Source organism: Leopardus geoffroyi, chromosome E3 (genome assembly GCF_018350155.1).
Source record: "Leopardus geoffroyi isolate Oge1 chromosome E3, O.geoffroyi_Oge1_pat1.0, whole genome shotgun sequence".
Taxonomy (NCBI): domain Eukaryota; kingdom Metazoa; phylum Chordata; class Mammalia; order Carnivora; family Felidae; genus Leopardus; species Leopardus geoffroyi.
Genome location: NC_059340.1, coordinates 14303168 through 14323147, shown reverse-complemented (window position 1 = coordinate 14323147; position 19980 = coordinate 14303168). Strand labels below are relative to the sequence as shown.

Sequence of the window (19980 nt, the reverse complement as noted above, 5' to 3'; positions counted from 1 at the left end):
ACAGCTCGGAGCCTGGAGCCTGCTTCAGATTCTGTGTCTCCCCTTCTCTCTGCACCTCCCCTGCTCATGCTCTCTCTCTCTCTCTCTCTAACATTAAAAAAGGTATCAAAATAAAGCTGCATCCAATTATAAGATAAGTATGTACTAGGGATGTAACAAGTCCAGCACGATGACTATAGTCAACACTTCTAGGATTTATATGAAAGTTGTTAGTTCAGGGAGTAAATCCTAAGAGCTCTCAACATGAGGAACTTTTTTTTTTTTTTTTGCTTTCTCTTTTTAGTGTACCTATATGAGATGGTGGATGCTAACTAAATTTAGTGCAGTAATCGTGTCACAAAATATATAATTCAAACTATCATACTGTACAACTTAAATGTATACAGTGACATAGGTCAAGTCTATCTTAATAAAATAAGCTAATTAAATTTAAAAACCCCAAGGTATACCCTCTTAGCAAATACTTAAGTATACAGTACAGTATTTTTTTTAATATTTATTTTTTGAGAGAGAGAAGAGGGAGAGAGAGAGAGAGAGGGAATATAAGCGGGAGAGGAGCAGAGACAGAGAGGGAGACACAGAATCTGAAGCAGGCTCCAGGTTCTGAGCGGTCGGCACAGAGCCCGACGTGGGGCTCGAACTCACAGAGCGCGAGATCATGACCTGAGCCGAAGTCGGACACTTAACTGACTGAGCCACCCAAGCTCCCCAGTATACAACAGAGTATTAACCATAGGCATTATACTGTGCAGTGGCTCTCTAGGACTTACGCATCTCGTCTAACTGAAACTCCCTCGAACATTCTTTCTCCCACACTACACACCCACGCCTTCTTTGCCTATTTCAATTCACCTTAGTTTTAAAGTCTTAAATATCACTCCCTTAGGCAAGCTCTTCCCAATCCCTAGACTAAGTTATATTCCCTTGCTAGATTCTCCCATAGCGTCCTCCCAGCCTGTCTTTTCACACTGATCACACTGGTAGTTACTGAATTTTATCGCAGACACCCTCTAATCCTGCACTACGAAGTCATTTGCATGGCCAGACATGACCAACGCCAGTGGGGAAGCGGGAATAGATTCATACACTCTAAGGATCAGGAAAACTAAATAGAACCATTGGTCTGGTTCCCCCAGGAGTGACCGTTACCCAAATCACAACATTTAATAGATACAGCAGACTTGAGCCCGGGAGGTCCAAATGGGTGACGAGGCAGGTCTTCAGTGTCTTGAGTTCAAGCGGACTGGACTGGGCAAGATGGCGGGGCTGCCAACCTTGGGCCCTTTGGGTCATGACAATGGCATCCAAACTCCTTAGGAAAACGGTGTGGCCCGGGACCATTACGTACTCTGCCACCGGCAACTGTGGCGGCCAGGTCAAACTCTGCTGTTTAAGAACGTTATTGTGACTCTAAGCAAATTAAAATACATCCATCCTTTGCCATCACTCATCGTGATGGGTCTGAATCTCAGCTGCGACCGTTGTGGAGCCTCCTGCAAAAGCTGAACCACAGGGAAGGTTCTAGGCTGGACTGAGTCAGGTAAGAAGATTATCCCAGCTGTGCCTCCCCACACCCTCTAGATCACTGACCTGCATCCGGTCTCACAAATACTTGCCAACCACACACACACACACACACACACACACACACACACAAACAGGAACTCTGCCTTGTATCTACTTCTTGAGCTTCCTGACCAAGGAAAGATGTTTTCCAAGAGCCAGAGGATCTGATCATGTCTTTCTATTGTCTCCCTTTAGGGGCGGCTGTGCCCAACAGGATTCAGTAAACTTGTGTGTCACTCTTTTTTACGAGGCTTCAAAATAAGACAGTGCCTTCTCTTCCCAGAGAAGTCAGACATACTGGAGAAATCTGAAGCCATCTGATTTTTTACACCACTTAAAAGGAATCTAAGTGGTCTTCTCTCCTTGGAGAATTTCTTTGCTCCTACCATTTAGACATGTTACTATAATATGCCTTGTTAATAGTTTCTGATTAATGTTACTCAGAACAAGATGAAACCTTTCAATTTCTCATCTCATTTATTCTCTCAGTCCTGAAGAGCTTCCCCCCACCCCCACCCCTTCCCTGCATCAATCGTTTTGGTCACAGGCAAGCTGCCTTCCACCTGAGCAACGGCCCTGGAGTCAACCCTGCTAGTATCTTTCCCTGAACCACAGTGAGACTTTGCATGCCGATTCTCGTGATTCATCCTTACTCACTTAGGATGGAATGAAAAGGCAACAACAAAAATTTCAAAGAACAGTTAGAAAGATTGCAGGGGGACCTATTTCTTGGCGGAAAAAAAAATCACAAAGAAAGACAGTGTGCTCGTATTAAAATTTTCCTACTTAACTAAAGCACGAGATGCGTCATTTCTTATAGGTCAATGTGTATAACTGTATATGGGCACCAAACGAAAATTCCATACAGGTGTGTGTATATTCAACAAAGCTCTGATTTTCTTTTTCAAGCAGTGGGGATGGCTTTCTTAACAATGTATTTATTATTCACCTAATTCGTTTGTTTTAAATGTTTATTTATTTTGAGAGGGAGACAGAGAGAGAGAATGCCATAGTGCAAGCCGGGGAGGGGCAGGGAGAGAGAGAGGGAGAGACAGAATCCCAAGCAGGCTCCAAGCTGTCAGTACAGAGCCCAACGTGGGGCTCCTGATTCATGAGATCATGACCTGAGCTGAAACCAAGAGTCAGATGCTCAACCAACTGAGCCACCCAGGTGCCCCTTTTTGTCATCTAATTTGTGTTCTTACCAGCATGAAATAGCACAAAATGCAAGAGAATGAACAGAGTTTGTAAAATAGATTACATCGATGACCTCATGTAAAAGGGAGCCCTGTCCTCAAGAACCTTATAGTCACCTGGTCCAGACACCTGCCCTTGAAGTTAAGGACGACTTAAGGTGCTGACAGCTAAGGTGGGCTGGGGGTGAGGGGAGGGGGAAGGGCGCCCTGAGGGCCTGCAGTGGCCGCGAGGGGCACCCAGCCTTGAAAGGTGTGGATCCTCACCCGAGCTACTTTCTGAGAAAAGGCATGTGTTTAACCAGGAAGCTGGCTGAGGCTGCGGTGTAGACCAGCGGCTCTCAAACTTGGGTGTGTAATAGAATCACCTGGATGGTTTGTCGCCAGGTAGGTTGCTGAGCCACACCTCAGGGTGTCTGATTCGGCGGGTGCGAAATGGGGCCTGGGAATCTGCATCTGTAACAAGTCCCCAGATGAGGTCGATGTTGCTTGTCGGGGACCACACCCTGAGAACCACAGAGTACCACGTAGACAGTAACTACGTGGACCCTGAACCCAGGTCTTGGTCTTGGCACTCGACTCCTGCTTTAAGGATTGGCAGAAAACCGGGGCGCCTGGGTGGCTCGGTGGGTTAAGTGTCCGACTTCTACTCAGGTCATGCTCTCACAGTTCGTGGGACTGAGCCCTGCATTGGGCTCTGTGCTGACAGCATGGGGCCCGTCTGGGATTCTCTCTCTCCCTCTCTCTCTGCCCCACTCGTGCTTTTTTTTTCTCTCTCAAAATAAATAAATAAACTTAAAAAAAAAGAATTGGGGGGGGTGGCGCCTGGGTGGCTGAGTCAGTTAAGCGTCCGACTTCAGCTCAGGCCATGATCTCGCGGTTCGTGAGTTCGAGCCCCGCGTCGGGCTCTGGGCTGACAGCTCGGAGCCTGGAGCCTGCTCTGGATTCTGTGTCTCCCTCTCTCTCTGCAACCCGCCCCCCCCAGACTCGCACTCTGTCTCTCTCTCTCTCTCAAAAATAAATAAACATAAAAAAAGAGAACTGGCAGAAAACCAAGGCTTCTGTGGAGTCAGCTCACAACTGGCAGGACGACGTAATCTACGGGAATACGGCATAAACAATCCCACACCTCCAGCGTGGATGCTGGATATGCCTGGGTATACCGTAAGCAGCAGGTAAGTGCACAGGAGGGTGGCATCCATGCCTCGATCCATCTGAAGTGCTCATGAAGACGTGCAGAGAACAGCCAGGAGCTGAACCATAGGGAAGCCAGGACTGGGAGCAGACTCCATGGGCCGTTCACTCTAGCCTGTTCCTGGGGAGTGTGCAGAGTAGGACCCGCTGGCCCCTGGATGGTGGTACAGCCGGCTTTGGTGTCCTGGGCTGTGCTTTGGGGCGGAAGCCGACACACCCCCTGCCCCCTTCATGGCTGGGGCCAGCCACACAGGACCACCATCTCCCCGGAGCCCGGCAGAGCCCCCCACGCTGCCCTCTGCAAGGTCCAAGTCACTGCAAAGCAAATATTTTTGCAAATGTGGGGAGACCAACGTCTTAGCAAGCCTTAGCCCTGAATTCTGCTGTCACAGCCTCTGTTTCCCCCAGAACACAGCAGGCAGTGGCAATCAATCCGGGAGTCCCTCCTGTCCCCATAACTCCTCTACCTATGTGCCTGGTCACATAGGGGCAGTGTTTCCCCCCCATCATCTGGTTCTCCCCTCTCTTGGTGATGTCTTACCCTTCACCGGCTTCCTTCTAACAGCATATAGAGACATTCAAATCTCTCTTATCATAAAGATAAAATTAAAAACAAAAAAAAAAAGGTTAACTTTTTCAAGGCAGGGCTCCCATCAGCTCATTTCCTTTGCAGATAGGTACCTGGAACAAGTTATCACAGATTCCTAACAGACATTCAAGCATTAACCTAAGAGACACCTACCGGGCCATGTGTTAAGCATGGTTCTACATGCATGGAACACAAAGGTGAAAACAGCAAAGATCAGGGCCCCGTAAAGGGCAATCTACTGAGGGCAACGTCGACGAAAACCAACACTCCTAATAAGTAAATTCTATGGCAGGCTAGAGGTCAGTGAGAACTTTAAAACAAAAAAGAAAAGAAAAAACAAAGCAGCAGAACAGAACAAGGAGAAATGGACAGGAACAGGACGGGTAGAGGTTTGAGTTACAGGCCAAGTTCATCGTGCTGGGTCCAGATGTTTTCCTTCAATTAAATTCCAAACGGATGAATGACAAATGTATTCGCTACAATATCATATTCATAGGCTTTTTAATTGCTGGGCTTTACAAAGAAATCCTATGCAAATTCCATCGAGGAAAGAACCCAGCCTGACATTGACAGCACAGGAAGAGTCTGCAGTCTCCAAAAGGGAGCGATTTTAGGATCCAGGGAACATCCTCACCATCCCCTCTCACTCATGTATCCCAGGAGGTCATTATATCATGAGGGCATGACGCCTTTCGTCCCACAAAGGGGGATCCGGTACAGACGAGGGGCTGGTGGAAGGTATTGGGCAGTGAGGGACGAGAGAGTCAAATAGAGAGCAGGCTTTGAGGAGAGTAGGGGATCCAGACTGAGTGTCCGCCTGGTAGAACAAAAACGGGAATGCAGAAGAGGAAAGCAAAGGAAAGTCAATATATTTAAAAACTTCGTATTGTGTCCTGAGCTGTTTCCAACAAGCCTGATTCCCAGGGGCTCAGGCATGAAAAGGGTCAGGACAAAGGACAGTGGACACAGAGGCTCCAGCTAGGGACACAAAGACCACCTGCTCTTTGTGGTATGGAAGAAGACATACCAGTTCAGGGGTTACTGGGTCCTCAAGGAGCCACCCAAGCCAAACCCCTGGCTGGGGCTCATTTGACTTCACTCTAAAACAAAGAGGTCGGAATGCATCAGTGTGTTCAACTTTTATTTTTTTCTACACTGGAATTCGCTTTTCAAAGAAAATCTTGAGCAAAACACAGTACAACTGACCCAACACAGGGGTTCAGGGCACTGACCACCCACCTGCGTGCAAGTTGAAAATCCATGTACAAGCCTTGACTTTCCAGAAACTTAACTACTCACAGCCTACTGCTGAGCGGAAGCCTTACCAATAACGTACACAGCCGATTAACACATATTTTGTGTTATGTGTATTATATACCGTATTCTTACAACAAAGGAAGCCAGAGGGGAAAAAACCTGATTAAGAAACTCCTAAGGCAGAGAAAATACATTTACAACACTGTACTGTATTTATCGAAAGAAGTCTGCATGTAAGTGAACCCGTGCAGCTCAAACCCACGTTGTTGGAGGGTCAACTGTATCCAAAATATCTTAACAGTGAAGCTGATCTGGGTAATGTTCTATCATTACCCTTCCCTAATCTCCCCCTTAGAAGCATTTCTAAGGAAAGGAAGGGTCCCACAGAACATGGTCCTTCTCTCTTCCGGCATCTTATGATTCCATGAGGTACCTGAATTGTCGACATGTATACAATAGGATACTACTTCAGGAGACAGTTGAATTTAAGAAACATTTAAGGGAAGAATCAAAACTGGGTGGATGTGGGAACCAAATTCTGCGGCTCAGGTCCAAGCTGGGTCACCAAGGCGTGAAACACATTGTTCAACCTTTGGAGAAGGGAAAGCCCAGGGTTCCCCACATTCCCCCTGGGACAGCCGGGCTGGCGCACATCCTCAGGAGCGGAGGATGGGTGAACGATCCTGCCACTCACCAGCTAAAGGAGCTTTAAAACACACACGAAGGACGATCAGGCGGCGGTGCTCACAAACACAAATAAACCAGGGGGAAAGGATGCCATGCACAAACCTTGATTCCAAGTTCGATATTTTCTCCTCCATACACATCCATGCCAGGGTCAAGGAGACCGATTTCACCAAAGAACTTCCTGTTGACCACGAAGGAGCAGCCAATCATGGCTGGTGTCCTGCAGGAGAGAGAACGAAGTCACAATCAGCCGACGTATCATTCGGCCATGGGAAAGCGGGAAACGCCGCCATTTGCCACAACGCGGGTGGACCTTGAGGGCATCACGCTAAGTGAGAGAAGTCAGACAGAGAAAGGCAAACACCGTAGGTTGTCTCTTATGTGTGGACTCAGAGGAACCAAGAGTAGAATGGTAGTTGCCAGGGGCTGGGGGTGGGGTGGGGGATATGCTGGTCAAAGGGTCTAAACTCGAAAGATGAGTATGTTCTGGAGATCGAATGCACAGCATTGTGATCAGAGTCAAGCACACTGTACCATATATTTCAAAGATGCTAAGAGATTACATCTTCCATGTTTTCACCACAAAGTGAAATGATAATTACGTGATGTGACAGAGGGGTTGGCTAATGCTCTGGTGGTAATCATATGGCAATATATAATATTGCAATATATATGCAATATACGATGCAGTACATAATATCATATGCAACATATAATATACTGCAACGTATAAATGTATCAAGTCAACATGTACGCTTTACACAGCGTTATATGGTGATTACGTCTCTATGAAGAAAAAAGGGGGAGCTGAAGCCACTCAGGTGACAAAACCAGAAGCCATCACAACAGGTGCTGGATTTCACTCCGGCAAATCAAGTAGCTTCCCTGAAATCCTCGATGCCCACACGCCCTCTTTGCATAAAGCTCTGTTTGAGCTTCAGACCAACTCGGGGATCCAAACCACCTAGCTTCTGGGTGGCTTGCACAGGATGGGCTCCCATGACACGTGGGGTCTGCAAACATGGGAACGATTCTCATGGTATGTCCGGCAACAGCCATGTGACGGGATGCGCATCCCTGGGCAGCTGCGGAGAAGCTCAGAGGTGAGGAACGAGAAGGGAGAAGACTCATCCAGGAGACCACTGGTGCCCACAGAGAGACCGCCTCCGCCCGCCGAGAAGGGGATGCCCAGCAGGAAAGACGAAAAGGATCGGCAGGGTGGCCCGTGACCATAAAGTCCGGAAACAAAGACTCAGTCTTTATTTTTGTATATATTGATCCCCTTCATTCTGTCTTCCAGGGCAGGCCAAAGGCACGAGTTGGCTCACCGAAAATCAGAGACAGGGGCGCCTGGGTGGCACAGTCAGTTAAGCGTCCGACTTCAGCTCAGGTCACGATCTCGCGGTCCGTGAGTTCGAGCCCCGCGTCAGGCTCTGGGCTGATGGCTCAGAGCCTGGAGCCTGTTTCCGATTCTGTGTCTCTCCGTCTCTCTCTGCCCCTCCCCCGTTCATGCTCTCTCTTTGTCCCAAAAATAAATAAACGTTGAAAAAAAAAATTTATAAAAAAAAAAATCAGAGACAGACACCGTCTGAAGCAAAATATCAAGGACGTATGTGCGGAATTGACAGGATTGCGGTATTAATCTACTACGTTCACTGAAGTTCCCCATGGAGCACAGAACCACGCTTTCTTTAAATTTTTTTTTTTCAACGTTTATTTATTTTTGGGACAGAGAGAGACAGAGCATGAACGGGGGAGGGGCAGAGAGAGAGGGAGACACAGAATCGGAAACAGGCTCCAGGCTCTGAGCCATCAGCCCAGAGCCTGACGCGGGGCTCGAACTCACAGACCGCGAGATCGTGACCTGGCTGAGTCAGACACTTAACCGACTGTGCCACCCAGGCGCCCCAGAACCACGCTTTCTAAGGACAGAGAGCATGCCGATATCCATCACATATTGTCTGGTATTATATAGTATTACATCGTGTACTGCGGGGTCATACCAGCCGATCCTGGACTCTGCCCTTTCGCCTCTGCTCCTAGACTTTATGGGTACCCCGTATAATAAATTCACTCGGCAAATATTTTCTCCCACCTACCATATCTAAGGCCTCTTACCAGTGCTGTAGCAGGGAGAGAAAGACACAACAGACTTCCCGTGTTCAAGCAACTCTAAGTCTAATAACAAATTAATATTGTTATATACTAATAATATTACGTAATATGATTAATGTTACTATTTTCGTTACAGCCATTTATTAAGCAATTAAGGAGCCTCAAGCACAAGGGCAAAGCCCTCTTCGGGCACTGTCTCGTTTAAAAACCTCCACAGCCCTGGGAAGAAGGTGGGGCCATCGCCACGGAAGAGCTGAGGCCCGTGGATATTTGGTGACCTGAGTCACGGAGTAGGGCTGAGGACCCATCAAACTTCAAAGCCCTTGACCGTGGCCCTTCTGCTGCACTGTACTCTCCAGAAAAGTCTTCAGAGAGGAGCCGGCAAACGCCCACACTGCCAAAGGCCAGAGATGCTGTTGAGATGCTTTCCTCGAGAAAAGAGACAGGCAGGCAGGTGAAACCCCACTGGGGCCACCAGGAAGTATTAATTCGATGGAATTCTCTTGAGCCGAACCATAAACCTCCATGTCAGATCTTCAGTGGCTCCTGGTTTTGAACCTGACTCTCGCCTTAATGTCCAGATCTCTGACTCCATGGAACATCCCTCGGTTGTTACTCTTTTCATTACAGCCATTTATTAAGCAAACATTTTTTGCTGGAACACTGGAAAAATCAGTGCTCGGAGTTGATCAGCCTGGTGTGAATGTCGGCACCACCCCACTGGAAACCGTACTTATGGGATGTTAACGGAGTGCTCTGGATCCCAGAGAAGTCCTTACAGAGTACTGCTCTGAAGAGATACAGTCGGCATACAGGAGGGGCTCCGTGAATGCTGTTCCTTTGCCCTGTCATTGTGAGGCCCATCCATAATGTTGTCTCCACAAATCATATGCCAATCACACCTCTATATATGGGACGCCACCCTCTGCCATGCCCGCTACACCAGGGAAAGGAAGCACATCACTTGCTAATTTTCTCCCAGCCCCGCGCCCCTCAGAGAGAAGCAGCTGACCGTCCCCCACCCCAGAATGGAAAAGCACTATGCGGGCCCACCCTCCCCGAGCTCAGTGACCTAAACCGGGAATGCGCACCAAACCCCAAACTGGGTCCACCGAATCACGGTGTTCCTGAGACTTGGAATCAGGAGGCTGCTGGCCTCGTTCGTCTGTAGGACTCAGGGCGCCACTTTGGGGCAGCTGCAGGGGCCCCCACGTAAGTGCACGATTGTGCGGAGGCAGGACGCAGACGCCCGGTGGGGGTGTGAGGCCCTGGAGAGGGACTGCCTAATGACTTTGGCCTCCCATCAGCTGACAGGCCCGGGCTCTGCTCGTTGCCCCTGGGTCACGTGGGACCCCCCACGTCATTCTGTTCTACTTCCTTGACTCAAACCGTGTTAGATGGTTTTCCGTTCTTTGCAACCAGTGATGATAACACGGGCTGTCTCCTCCTACTTACCATTGGTGGGGGGGGGGGGGTGGGGGGAAGCAGGGGGGTGGAGGATGTGTTATCACACAGCCAGGAGGGGCAAACTGCAGGGGAGAGTCATTCCGGGAGAGCTAAAAGCCAGGGTCCCCCCCACCCCCCACCAGTGATAGAGAAATGCCAGCAACTTGGAGAAGGGCAGCCAAGTGCAGGGGTCTGCAGAGGAGGGGGACCATGAGGCAGCACCCGGGTCACCTCAATTTTGAGAGCAAGTGCTGAGCACATCAAGAAATTCGGGTATGATGGGGCGCCTGGGTGGCGCAGCCGGTTAAGCGGCCGACTTCGGCTCGGGTCACGATCTCGCGGTCCGTGCGTTTGAGCCCCGCGTCGGGCTCTGGGCTGACAGCTCAGAGCCGGGAGCCTGTTTCAGATTCTGTGTCTCCCTCTCTCTGACCGTCCCCCGTTCACGCTCTGTCTCTCTCTGTCTCAAAAATAAATAAACGTTAAAAAAAAAAAGAAAGAAAAGAAATTTGGGTATGCTAAGGCAATCTCCCCAAAGCCCATGCTCAGCATCGCCAAGTTCCCAACCTTCACAGACACGTGTAATGAACTCCTGCTCCAAGATGCGGTACTTTCTAACCCCTCGAGGGCAAGCAAGGCAGCCGACATCAGATGGCACAGTCAGTCAACAGACACGCTTGGACGGGTGGCTCTGGGCACAGCCCCATGGGCGAAAGAATGTTTCTCTGAGACTGGCCCAGGGGCACCAGCATCACCAGGACGGCTCTTTAGATAAATGCAGATTCTTAGGGCACCTGGGCACCTCAGTCTGTTGAGCGTCTGAGTTAGGCTCAGGTCCCAATCTCACGGTTCGTGACTTCGAGCCCCGAGTCAGGCTCTGTGCTATCAGCATGGAGCCCACTTTCAGATCCTCTGTCCCCCCCTCCCCACCTCCCCTGCTGCACTCACACACTCTCTCTCTCTCTCTTGAAAAAATAAATAAACATTAAAAAAAAGAGAGACAGACGGACAGAAAGAAAGCAAGAAAGAAAATGCAGATCCCTGAGTGTGGCCCAGGATCATGGAACCAGGTTTACAGAGAAGGGACTTAGGAATTTGTGTTGGTGCCAGCAGACCTATCCCGTGGGGCCATCTCCCCCAGAGCCATCAAGTTGTCCCTCTAATTTGTTTGTTCCCAGGACCTACTGCCCTTGCTGGCACAGAGCAGGTGCCCGCTGTCTACTGTTGAATAAACGAATGAATCTAACAGAGCTGAGCCGCCCCTGCTGGGGAAGGGCTCCGTGACATCTCTGGGACATGCTGGCTTGCTAACCTGGACCAGAAGCCGAGGACAGCAGGGGTGTGTGCCACAGCTGGGGCTGACAGGGAGAGGTGCAGAACGGAGAAGACCGAGAGAAGGAGGAAGACACGTAGAGGAAGGAGCGGGGGAGGGCGGGCGTCAAAGCACGAAACGTTCGCTGTCACGGAAGGTAGACGGGCTGCTCGTTCCCTCCAGATCCCTCTCGCATTGCCCTTTGGGAAACATTTTTCCCTGTCAAGCGGCATGATATTTTAGTGTAACTGGCTTTATCTGGATGAGATTTTTCACGCGTGGTGGCAAGGAGGGAATTCACAGTATGAGCCGCTCCGGGGCCCCTCTCTGCTGGTCACAGCTCTGTTCAGCACATTCGGCTAGGTTCTCTACCAGAAGCCCCAGGATCCTTTGCAGCAGAACTGAGAGGTCCCTTAGGGCCTCCTCGCTGAAACCGGGCCAGGGTGGCACCAGGGCCCATGGCCACGGGAAAGCAGGCCTCTGTATGCATCCTGGATGGCTGTCAGAAGCTGAAGGTGAAAGGCAAGGTGACCGGCCCTAAGGAAATGCAGACGTGGAACAAATGTGTGACCATTATCGTTGGTGGCAGCAGGTGGAAAGGTCCCCGAAAGGTCACGGTGAAAAAACTGCTGGTGTGTCAAGAAGAGAGAGCACGCCATTCCATGTCTCAGCTCTGTCGCGAGGTGGCACCTGACAGGACAGTGGACGAGGCAGGCCGGAACCAGAGGCGGCCTCTGCGAAGCAAAGACCACAGTGCTGGGGGCAGCGCAGGACTCCCGGCAGGTGGCCAACATCGAACAGGGTCTCCCCACCCCCCCCCCCCCCCACCCCCCCCCACCCCCCCGCCAGGCAGGCCGGCAATGCTGGTGAGGTCAGTGGGACAACTGCTTTGAGTTCTGGAACAACCCGGGGCGCCTGGGTGGCTCAGCCAGTTAAGCGTCTGACTTCAGCTCAGGTCACGATCTCACGGTTTGTGGGTTCGAGCCCCGCGTCGGGCTCTGTGCTGACAGCTCGGAGCCTGGAGCCCGCTTTGGATTCTGTGTCTCCCTCTCTCTTTCTCTCTCTCTCTGCCCCTCCCCCCACCTCAAAAATAAATAAACATTAAAGGAAAAAAGTTTTAAAACATTGAATTCTGGAACCACCTGGCCGCTGACGAGCCGCTGGGGCCCCGCCCGGGGAGAAGCGGGTCTCTGCTATAGCAGGCCATCTTCCAGCCCCACCTGGGAGCTGCCCCAGGGGTGGCAGGCTTAGCCAGACCCGGCCTTCCACTGAGAACCAAGAGGCAAACTTTGCCCCGCTTCCCCTCTGGTTTCCTCGCCACCTGCCCGGCCTTGCCGGCCACAGCCGACTGCGCTTTGGGGCGGACGGGATCCCGGAACGTGAAGTTCTTCAGACTCAACTGTGATTACCACCATTAGTGCAAACATTTCCATTCAGAATCATTCAAAAATGATAATCATATTAAGGGATCTGCCAAAGTCTAATAGCTCTATTACAGAGGAGAAGAACAGAAATTAAAAATAATCACTTTTATTGTTGCTGTCGCACAGAAGATGTGCAACACATACAACGGTTCCAGCTGAGAGGGAGGCGGAAGGGAGAATGTCCGCCAAATGCAAAGCCTTCTCAGCGTCCACACTTCCTCTCCTCGTAAGGGCCAACGGGTCCGTCTGGGTTGTAGGTATTTCCCCCTCCCCCCACCACACCCCTTCATTGGCTCCCTATTCTCTCCTCGGTTGAGGGCGGGCTCATCCTTCGCTCCCAAGTCCTCCTCGGTACCGTCCCAGCCACATGCCCCACAGATGCGACGGCCTGGCGACTCTGGGCTGTTCGTTGTTCAGACGGTGTGTCCCTTCTTCTGAACTGCCCTCCCTGGGACCACCTCCATCCATCCAAATCCTACCCGCCCTTCAAAGCACATGTCTTTCTTTCTAAAAAAAAAAAAAAAATGAATTTTTTATGTTAGGCGAAGTCCTGAGGACTTCTGTAGGTACTGTCCTAGTGAGCAAGCAAACACGATTTTTCGGTAGTGGGTTCTTAGTAAAAACGTTTCGTGGTTGCAGTCACGGCACCCTTGTTATCATTGGTGAGCGAGGCCACTGGAGGGGGAAGGGCAGGCACCAGGGGTAGAGGCGAAAGAAGGTGCTAGAAAACAGAGACTCTGCTGATCTGTGGCCCGTGGGACTAGGTGATGTGCTGTTTTCAGAAGGAAGGCCCCCACTGGCCAGGGTCTTTCTTCTGCCCCTCGGCCTCCTGATTTGCAGTGACTACTCCTACCAGGGTGCGTGCATGTCATGGCGTGGCTCACGATCTTGGTCACCGCGGAGGGTATTAGAGCTGAGGTATCCGCTCCTGCCTGCCTCATACCCACTGCCGCTTTCATAGGTCCCAGCTGCCCCCTGGCCCCCATCTCTGGTGGCCACGTCTCCAAATTCGTGGCTCATGAGTCAGGGATCCAGGGCTCGCCCTGTTTTCCCCTCTCAGGATTCCAGCTGGCCTGCCTCACCGGGACTCGCTGCCTTCCTCGGTCCTCAGACTCAAACACCTGCCATTTTCCTTGGTCCCAGCTCTGCTTTAGCTGACGGCCAGGTCTGTTTGCTGAGCACCTTCTAACGCCAAGACCCCGTTTGCAGGAAAAGCCTAGAAAACTCTACGCCATCCCTGGGGTTATCCTTCAAAGAATTTCCGCAAATCTCGTTCCCAGGGTACAACCAGCCCTGGGTATTTGGGTGATCTTGTCAACTTCTTCAGCAATAGACAGACCGCTTGCTCAATCACAATGTACTTACTCCAGTGCCTTTCTTTCAAATGACGAGGACTCTGACACCGTTTCCTCACACACAGAAGGGGTGTCTCACGTGGATGTCGCCCTTCCTCGGCCACCCCACGGCACAGATGCCGATGTGCTCAAGTGACCAAAGGACAGAGCAGGGATGGGGGAGGAGAACTGGGCACACCATCCAGGCCAACAACGCCCTGTGCCGAAAAAACGGACGTATCGATGCTGCATTAGCACAATTCAGCTGTCCCTGACCCTCAGAGCAGCTCTCGTTGGTAGATACTACTCGTCCCAGTTTCCAGCCGAGGAATCAGGGGTTAGAGGTCAGGTGAACTGGTCAAGGGCAGACACGTGCACGTTAAGCCCAGAGCCAGGAGCAACCTGGTGGTGTGTCTGACCCCACCCCCTCCTAGGTATCCCGGCTGTCTCCCAAACAAGATCACCAAAAGCAGGCAGCAGCTAAGAGCTCTCGCACTGGGTGGGGTAAGTGGTCCCGCTCGGAAGATTTCTGGGAACTTGCAGCTGCTACGCACTAAAAATACAATTTGGGGGAAGGAGCTGGCTGGCTTGCATAGAATTCTCAACTGGCACAGTACAGTAATTTAATACTCAGAGTTCCATTTGCCTCTGCTATACATACAAATACCAAAAGGGTAAGGACCACGCTGCCTTTTTAAAAAGCAAATGCTGTATCCGGCGCACAGATATCTCACAAGAAAATCGGACCCAGAGGCCAGTGATTCGTCTGTTAAATGGAGGCAGCACTTTTCCCTTTTGTTGCTGAGGAGATAATTCACACCGAAACAACAACTTCTTCCAGATTGGGAAGTGAACTGTCTGGGTATTAAGAGCCTTTCCTTGTGGAGGATAAAGGAAAGGCTCATCTCTCTGGAGTGTGATTTTTCACAGATGCAGAAAATGCCAGCGGGGATTGAAGTTGCCAGTTCCAAAAGCATTTCCTTGGCTGGCTGATTTTGCCCGGGCTTGTTTTATTAAAACAAAGACCACATCAAAACTCTCTAGTAAGATGTTTCCTCCAAGTAATCTTCTCAGCATAACACTTTGGCTCTTTGCTAATCACATTTTCTGTAGGCTTCGGGAAATCGATTTGCAAATAATCCTTTGAAGACAATTTTTGCAAAAGCACAAAGTTTCTAAAGAAGCGGTAACGCATTAAGCCATTATCAGCCATCAACACTTCATATATGTGTGTATTTAAGGGTCTGGTTAGCTACCTTGTGAGATAAAGTACAGGTTGGGTGAATGTTTGGGGAAGAGAAAAAAAGAAGAAAGGTCTAGAACAGAGGTCAGCACATTATACCGCCCGTTTTTGTCCAACCCGAGAGCCAAGAATGCTGTTCATAGATGAACATACGGACGTGCGGGTGAGAACACCGGCAACATGTTACCCCTCCCCCCAACAAAAATTCCATTATCCTCATTAGTAGACATGAACTCCAGAAATTTGTACTCATGATTATTACAGCTTGGATTTCATCGGTAAAATATTTGTGCAAACTGGTTTTTCCTCTTCTTTGTAGGCATCTATGTAATAGCCTTGAATTTGTCTTTTGGATTATAGCCTAATATATTTACTGTTCGGTTCCTTTAGAGAAAAAGTTTACTGAACTCTGTCCTAGAACATGAGGCCTGGAGGGAAGTAGAGACTCCATGTGGGGCCACATGGTACCAGGTGACTGGAAGAAAGGTAACTTTGAAAAGGACAGATAAGGGACTTGGGGAGAGAAAGACTTAAAAGATGGATGAGCATCCCTCCAGACACCGGGGCTGATGTCAGAGCAAATCTGATGAAGGCTTTGGGCCGCACACTCAAAAGTGCACACCCAGGCTGGCAACACACCTTGTTCTGCAAAGAAAGTGAAAGGGCACGTAATTTGCCCGCCCCAAATATGCCTCTTTGGCGCAAGGATTACCTTGAGCTGGTTATCTTTAAGAAACAGCAGACACAGGAGAAGCTCTGAAAACCTATCCTTCGGGAAAGAGAAATCTCCATTTATGAGGGAAAGCTCCATTTGTAAGGGTGTCTCTGTCTCTGTACCAGGAAGAGAAGGAAACTCTTATCAATAGAGAAGACACCCACTTAAATGACCATAATAAACCTTACCCTTGTTTGTGCTTTTTCTGGTACCCCCCCCCACCATTGACAGACCTCCCTTCTCTGCACCATATTTCTTTTGTGTTTAGCTGATGATGGTGTTTAGGGTGGTGGTTTGGGCCATCTTGGGAAGTTACTCGGTTTTCCATGGTCTCTCCCATCTATCTAGAAGGCATACATGTTATTAAACTTACATTTGTTTTTCTCCTATGAATCTTTTTATAACAGGGGGGACCTCAGCCAAGAACCTAGAAGGGTAAAAGGAAAATTATTTTTCCTCCCCTACTAAAGGAAGAGTACTGAGATGCGTGCGTGGTAGAGAATCTTTCTGAGAAGGTTTGAGGCCATCCTATAGAAATGCGGGCACTGTGGGATAAAATACAATTAGAACTAAATGGGGACACAGAGCAAAGGGGAAATGAGCAGAATAAGATAATGCCAAGGGTGAGCTTAACGTACGTAACGTATGCTTAATAAAGGTGTGCCAGAAATGCAGCACAGGCTTTCTGGCAGTCATTGCAAACACAGTTACTGGAATCATCTGCAGTGTCTAAAATATTTTTAAAAGACAAGTACAGACACTTGGCCCCTAAGTCCCCGCCCCCCGCCCCCCCCCCCCCCCGCCCAAATTTCTCCACTGAGGAACTTGGTCAACCGTCCCCTCAAAACACTACTTTAGTAACACCACACGCTCCACAATTCTGTTTCTTAAAACACTCTTCGGCATCGGCCCACAGCATTTATCCAAGTATAATAAGATGAGGACAATTGTTTTCAGGGCCAAAATGAGGTCAAAGTAAGAACATAGCTTTCTGATGGCTTTGTTTGTTTATGGTTAGATTAGCAGTAAAGTAGCTATAAGGAAGCAGGCAAATAAAATACGTATTTTGAAATATATGAGTATGCTTTTCTATTCTGGCTTCACTTTCATCCAGAGGCAGTCATAGCTTCGAGATGAGTAAAGACTGTCAGAACTAAGATGAAAAGAAGCAAAGAAGTGTTAATTTTCAGTTGTGACTGTAAAACTGACTCTTGAAACTAACTTCCGACACAGTCTCGAAATCAGGATTTTAAGTGCGTTAGCCATGCGCTGGAGAAAGATGTTTTCTGAATCTGAACCTCCTTTGAAATATCAGGCAAAGACAAGATGGAGGTTGTGACATGGCCATGGGTCTCAACGCTGGCTCACTTTGGGATCACCTGGGGAGCACTCATAAATGACCTGTGCTTGGGCTCACTTGGATTCAACTGATCTACATCCATATTCGATTCAAAAGGGCGTGCGACCGGGGTCTAGAACCACTGGCAGACGGAATCTTGCCAATCCCAAAGAGAGGCTACTTCTTTGTGGGTTGGGGGCAAAGTCCATAGAGAGTGGAGAAAGGGAGACAGACCTGAAGCCAGGCCTCCTCTGAGCGGTGTTTAGTTTAGTCCTACCACTCGGTTGGGAGTCCGGGTGGGGGAGAGAAACTCTGCAAATAGATTTGAACCTAGGAAAGCAAAAGTTTTGCTTGCTGCCTAAGGGTTAAAGACAGGCTACTCCAAGATGGGCCACTTCAGTGTGATGATTATTTTGAGTCAAAGGCAATAAAAACCCAGCAGATTCAGGAAAAAAAACTTTGCCTCCTTCTCAACTGCCTAAATTTACACTGGAAAAGACAGCCTGTACCAGGATGAGAGCTATTTTTTTATATATATAATTTATTGTCAAATTGGTTTCCAGACAACACCCAGCGCTCATCCCAGCAGGTGCCCTCCTCAATGCCCATCACCCACTTTCCCCTCTCCCCCACCCCCCATCAACCCTCAGTTTGTTCTCAGTATTTAAGAGTCTCTCTGGAAAACAGTGTGGAGATTCCTCAAAACATTAAAGATAGATCTACCCCATGACCCAGCAATAGCACTGCTATGAATTTACCCAAGGGATACAGGAGTACTGATGCATAGGGGCACTTGTAACCCAATGTTTATAGCAGCACTTTCAACAACAGCCAAATGATGGAAAGAGCCTAAATGTCCATCCACTGATGAATGGATAAAGAAGATGTGGTTTATCTATACAATGGAATACCACTTGGCAATGAGAAAGAATGAAATCTGGCCATTTGTAGCAACATGGATGGAACTGGAGGGTATTATGCTAAGTGAAATAAGTCAGGCAGAGAAAGACAGATACCATATGTTTTCACTCATATGTGGATCCTGAGGATGAGAGCTATTAACAGAGATTCCTCCTTACCTAAAACAATGTATCTGCATAATAGGGCAACCTTTGTTTTCCAAACAGCGCCTCTCTCCTTCCTTCTAGTGGTCTTCCTCCCCTTTGTATCCTCAGGCCCCCTACCACTCTCCTTAGCTCATAGAAGCCTCGCGTTGCCTCAGTGTCTTTAGAATTTCGTGTCCTTGTGGATTCCCCATAGGTACAAAACTAAACTTGATTTTCTCCTGTGAATATCTCCTGTTAATTTTGTTCTTAGTCCAGCTAGAAGGACTTTGAAAGGAAAAGAGAATTTCTTCCTCCCAACACTGCCTAGCACTCTGCAGGAGGGAGAATGCCTTGCAGAATACCCAGGCCGTGGGGCAGAGATGGTTGAGTGATGTTTAGGCAGACAGAAGACTTAAAATAGTGTTTCCAGTGCCCACAGCTAGCTCCTGACTTGCCGGAAATGCTGATGCTCCCTCATTTCCCAGAGGAATGGTAGCAAAAGGCTAGATCAAGGGAGTCAGGGAAATGGAGGGCATGGAATATGCAGATATTGTGCCTGGGGTTCAGGACCAGGACCAGGGGTATCAGCAGTGAATAGGGGATAAAACACGTATGAGAGGGATGAGACACGTCAACAAGGCCCAGGAAGGTTACAGAGGAGAGCCTGCAACCCAGACACCTCTCCCCATCACCACGGTGGAGGGCCAGTTCATGCTTGCTCCCAGGAGTTATTCAAGAGGGGAAGCAGGAGAGGAAGACCCTTTGACGGGAAAGAGCAGTGCTTACATAGAACAGCCCGTTCAATCATGATTTAACGGAGCAAATGCCTTCAGAGAATGCAGTTTTAAATTCAAAGAAACTGAATTTCCTTCAGACAACAAGATGAGTTTTCTTTTTCATCACCAGCGACAGCAGGGACTAGAGATCAAGTTGAATTCAAATACAGAAAAACAAAGTCAACGTTTTCCACATCTGACGTGCAACTACAATTTAAAACTTCCTACAGGGGCGCCTGGGTGGCGCAGTCGGTTAAGCGTCCGACTTCAGCCAGGTCACGATCTCGCGGTCCGTGAGTTCGAGCCCCGCGTCGGGCTCTGGGCTGATGGCTCAGAGCCTGGAGCCTGTTTCCGATTCTGTGTCTCCCTCTCTCTCTGCCCCTCCCCTGTTCATGCTCTGTCTCTCTCTGTCCCAAAAATAAATAAACGTTGAAAAAAAAATTAAAATAAATAAATAAATAAATAAATAAATAAATAAATAAAACTTCCTACAGGATTTGGAGCACTTAGAAGAGTGAACGGACTCTAAGACACCAACAGAAAACTAGGAGAGGAAAGAACAAAGGAGTCACATAAGAAAAACAACTTTTCTGGGAAGTAATTTGGCAAAATGTTGCACAAGTCGTCACAGTGTATATGTCTTACGTGTAGAAACCCCATGCCTGTGAATTTATCCCGGAGAGTAATAATGATTTCCGCCTCTGAGAACGTTGGATTACGTGATTTGGACAACTTTCCAACTAAAAC

General features: G+C 49.0%; 1 protein-coding gene across 2 annotated transcripts in view; it reads right to left on the bottom strand.

Annotated features, from left to right (window-relative positions):
* GALNT17 (polypeptide N-acetylgalactosaminyltransferase 17) overlaps positions 1 to 19980 on the bottom strand; it is a 446893-nt gene that overhangs the window by 107510 nt on the left and 319403 nt on the right. For both annotated transcript variants that reach the window (XM_045461501.1, XM_045461502.1), the window contains one exon: positions 6589 to 6706. In XM_045461501.1, coding sequence (XP_045317457.1) covers positions 6589 to 6706 — 118 coding nt within the window. The remainder of the gene's footprint in view (positions 1 to 6588; positions 6707 to 19980) is intronic.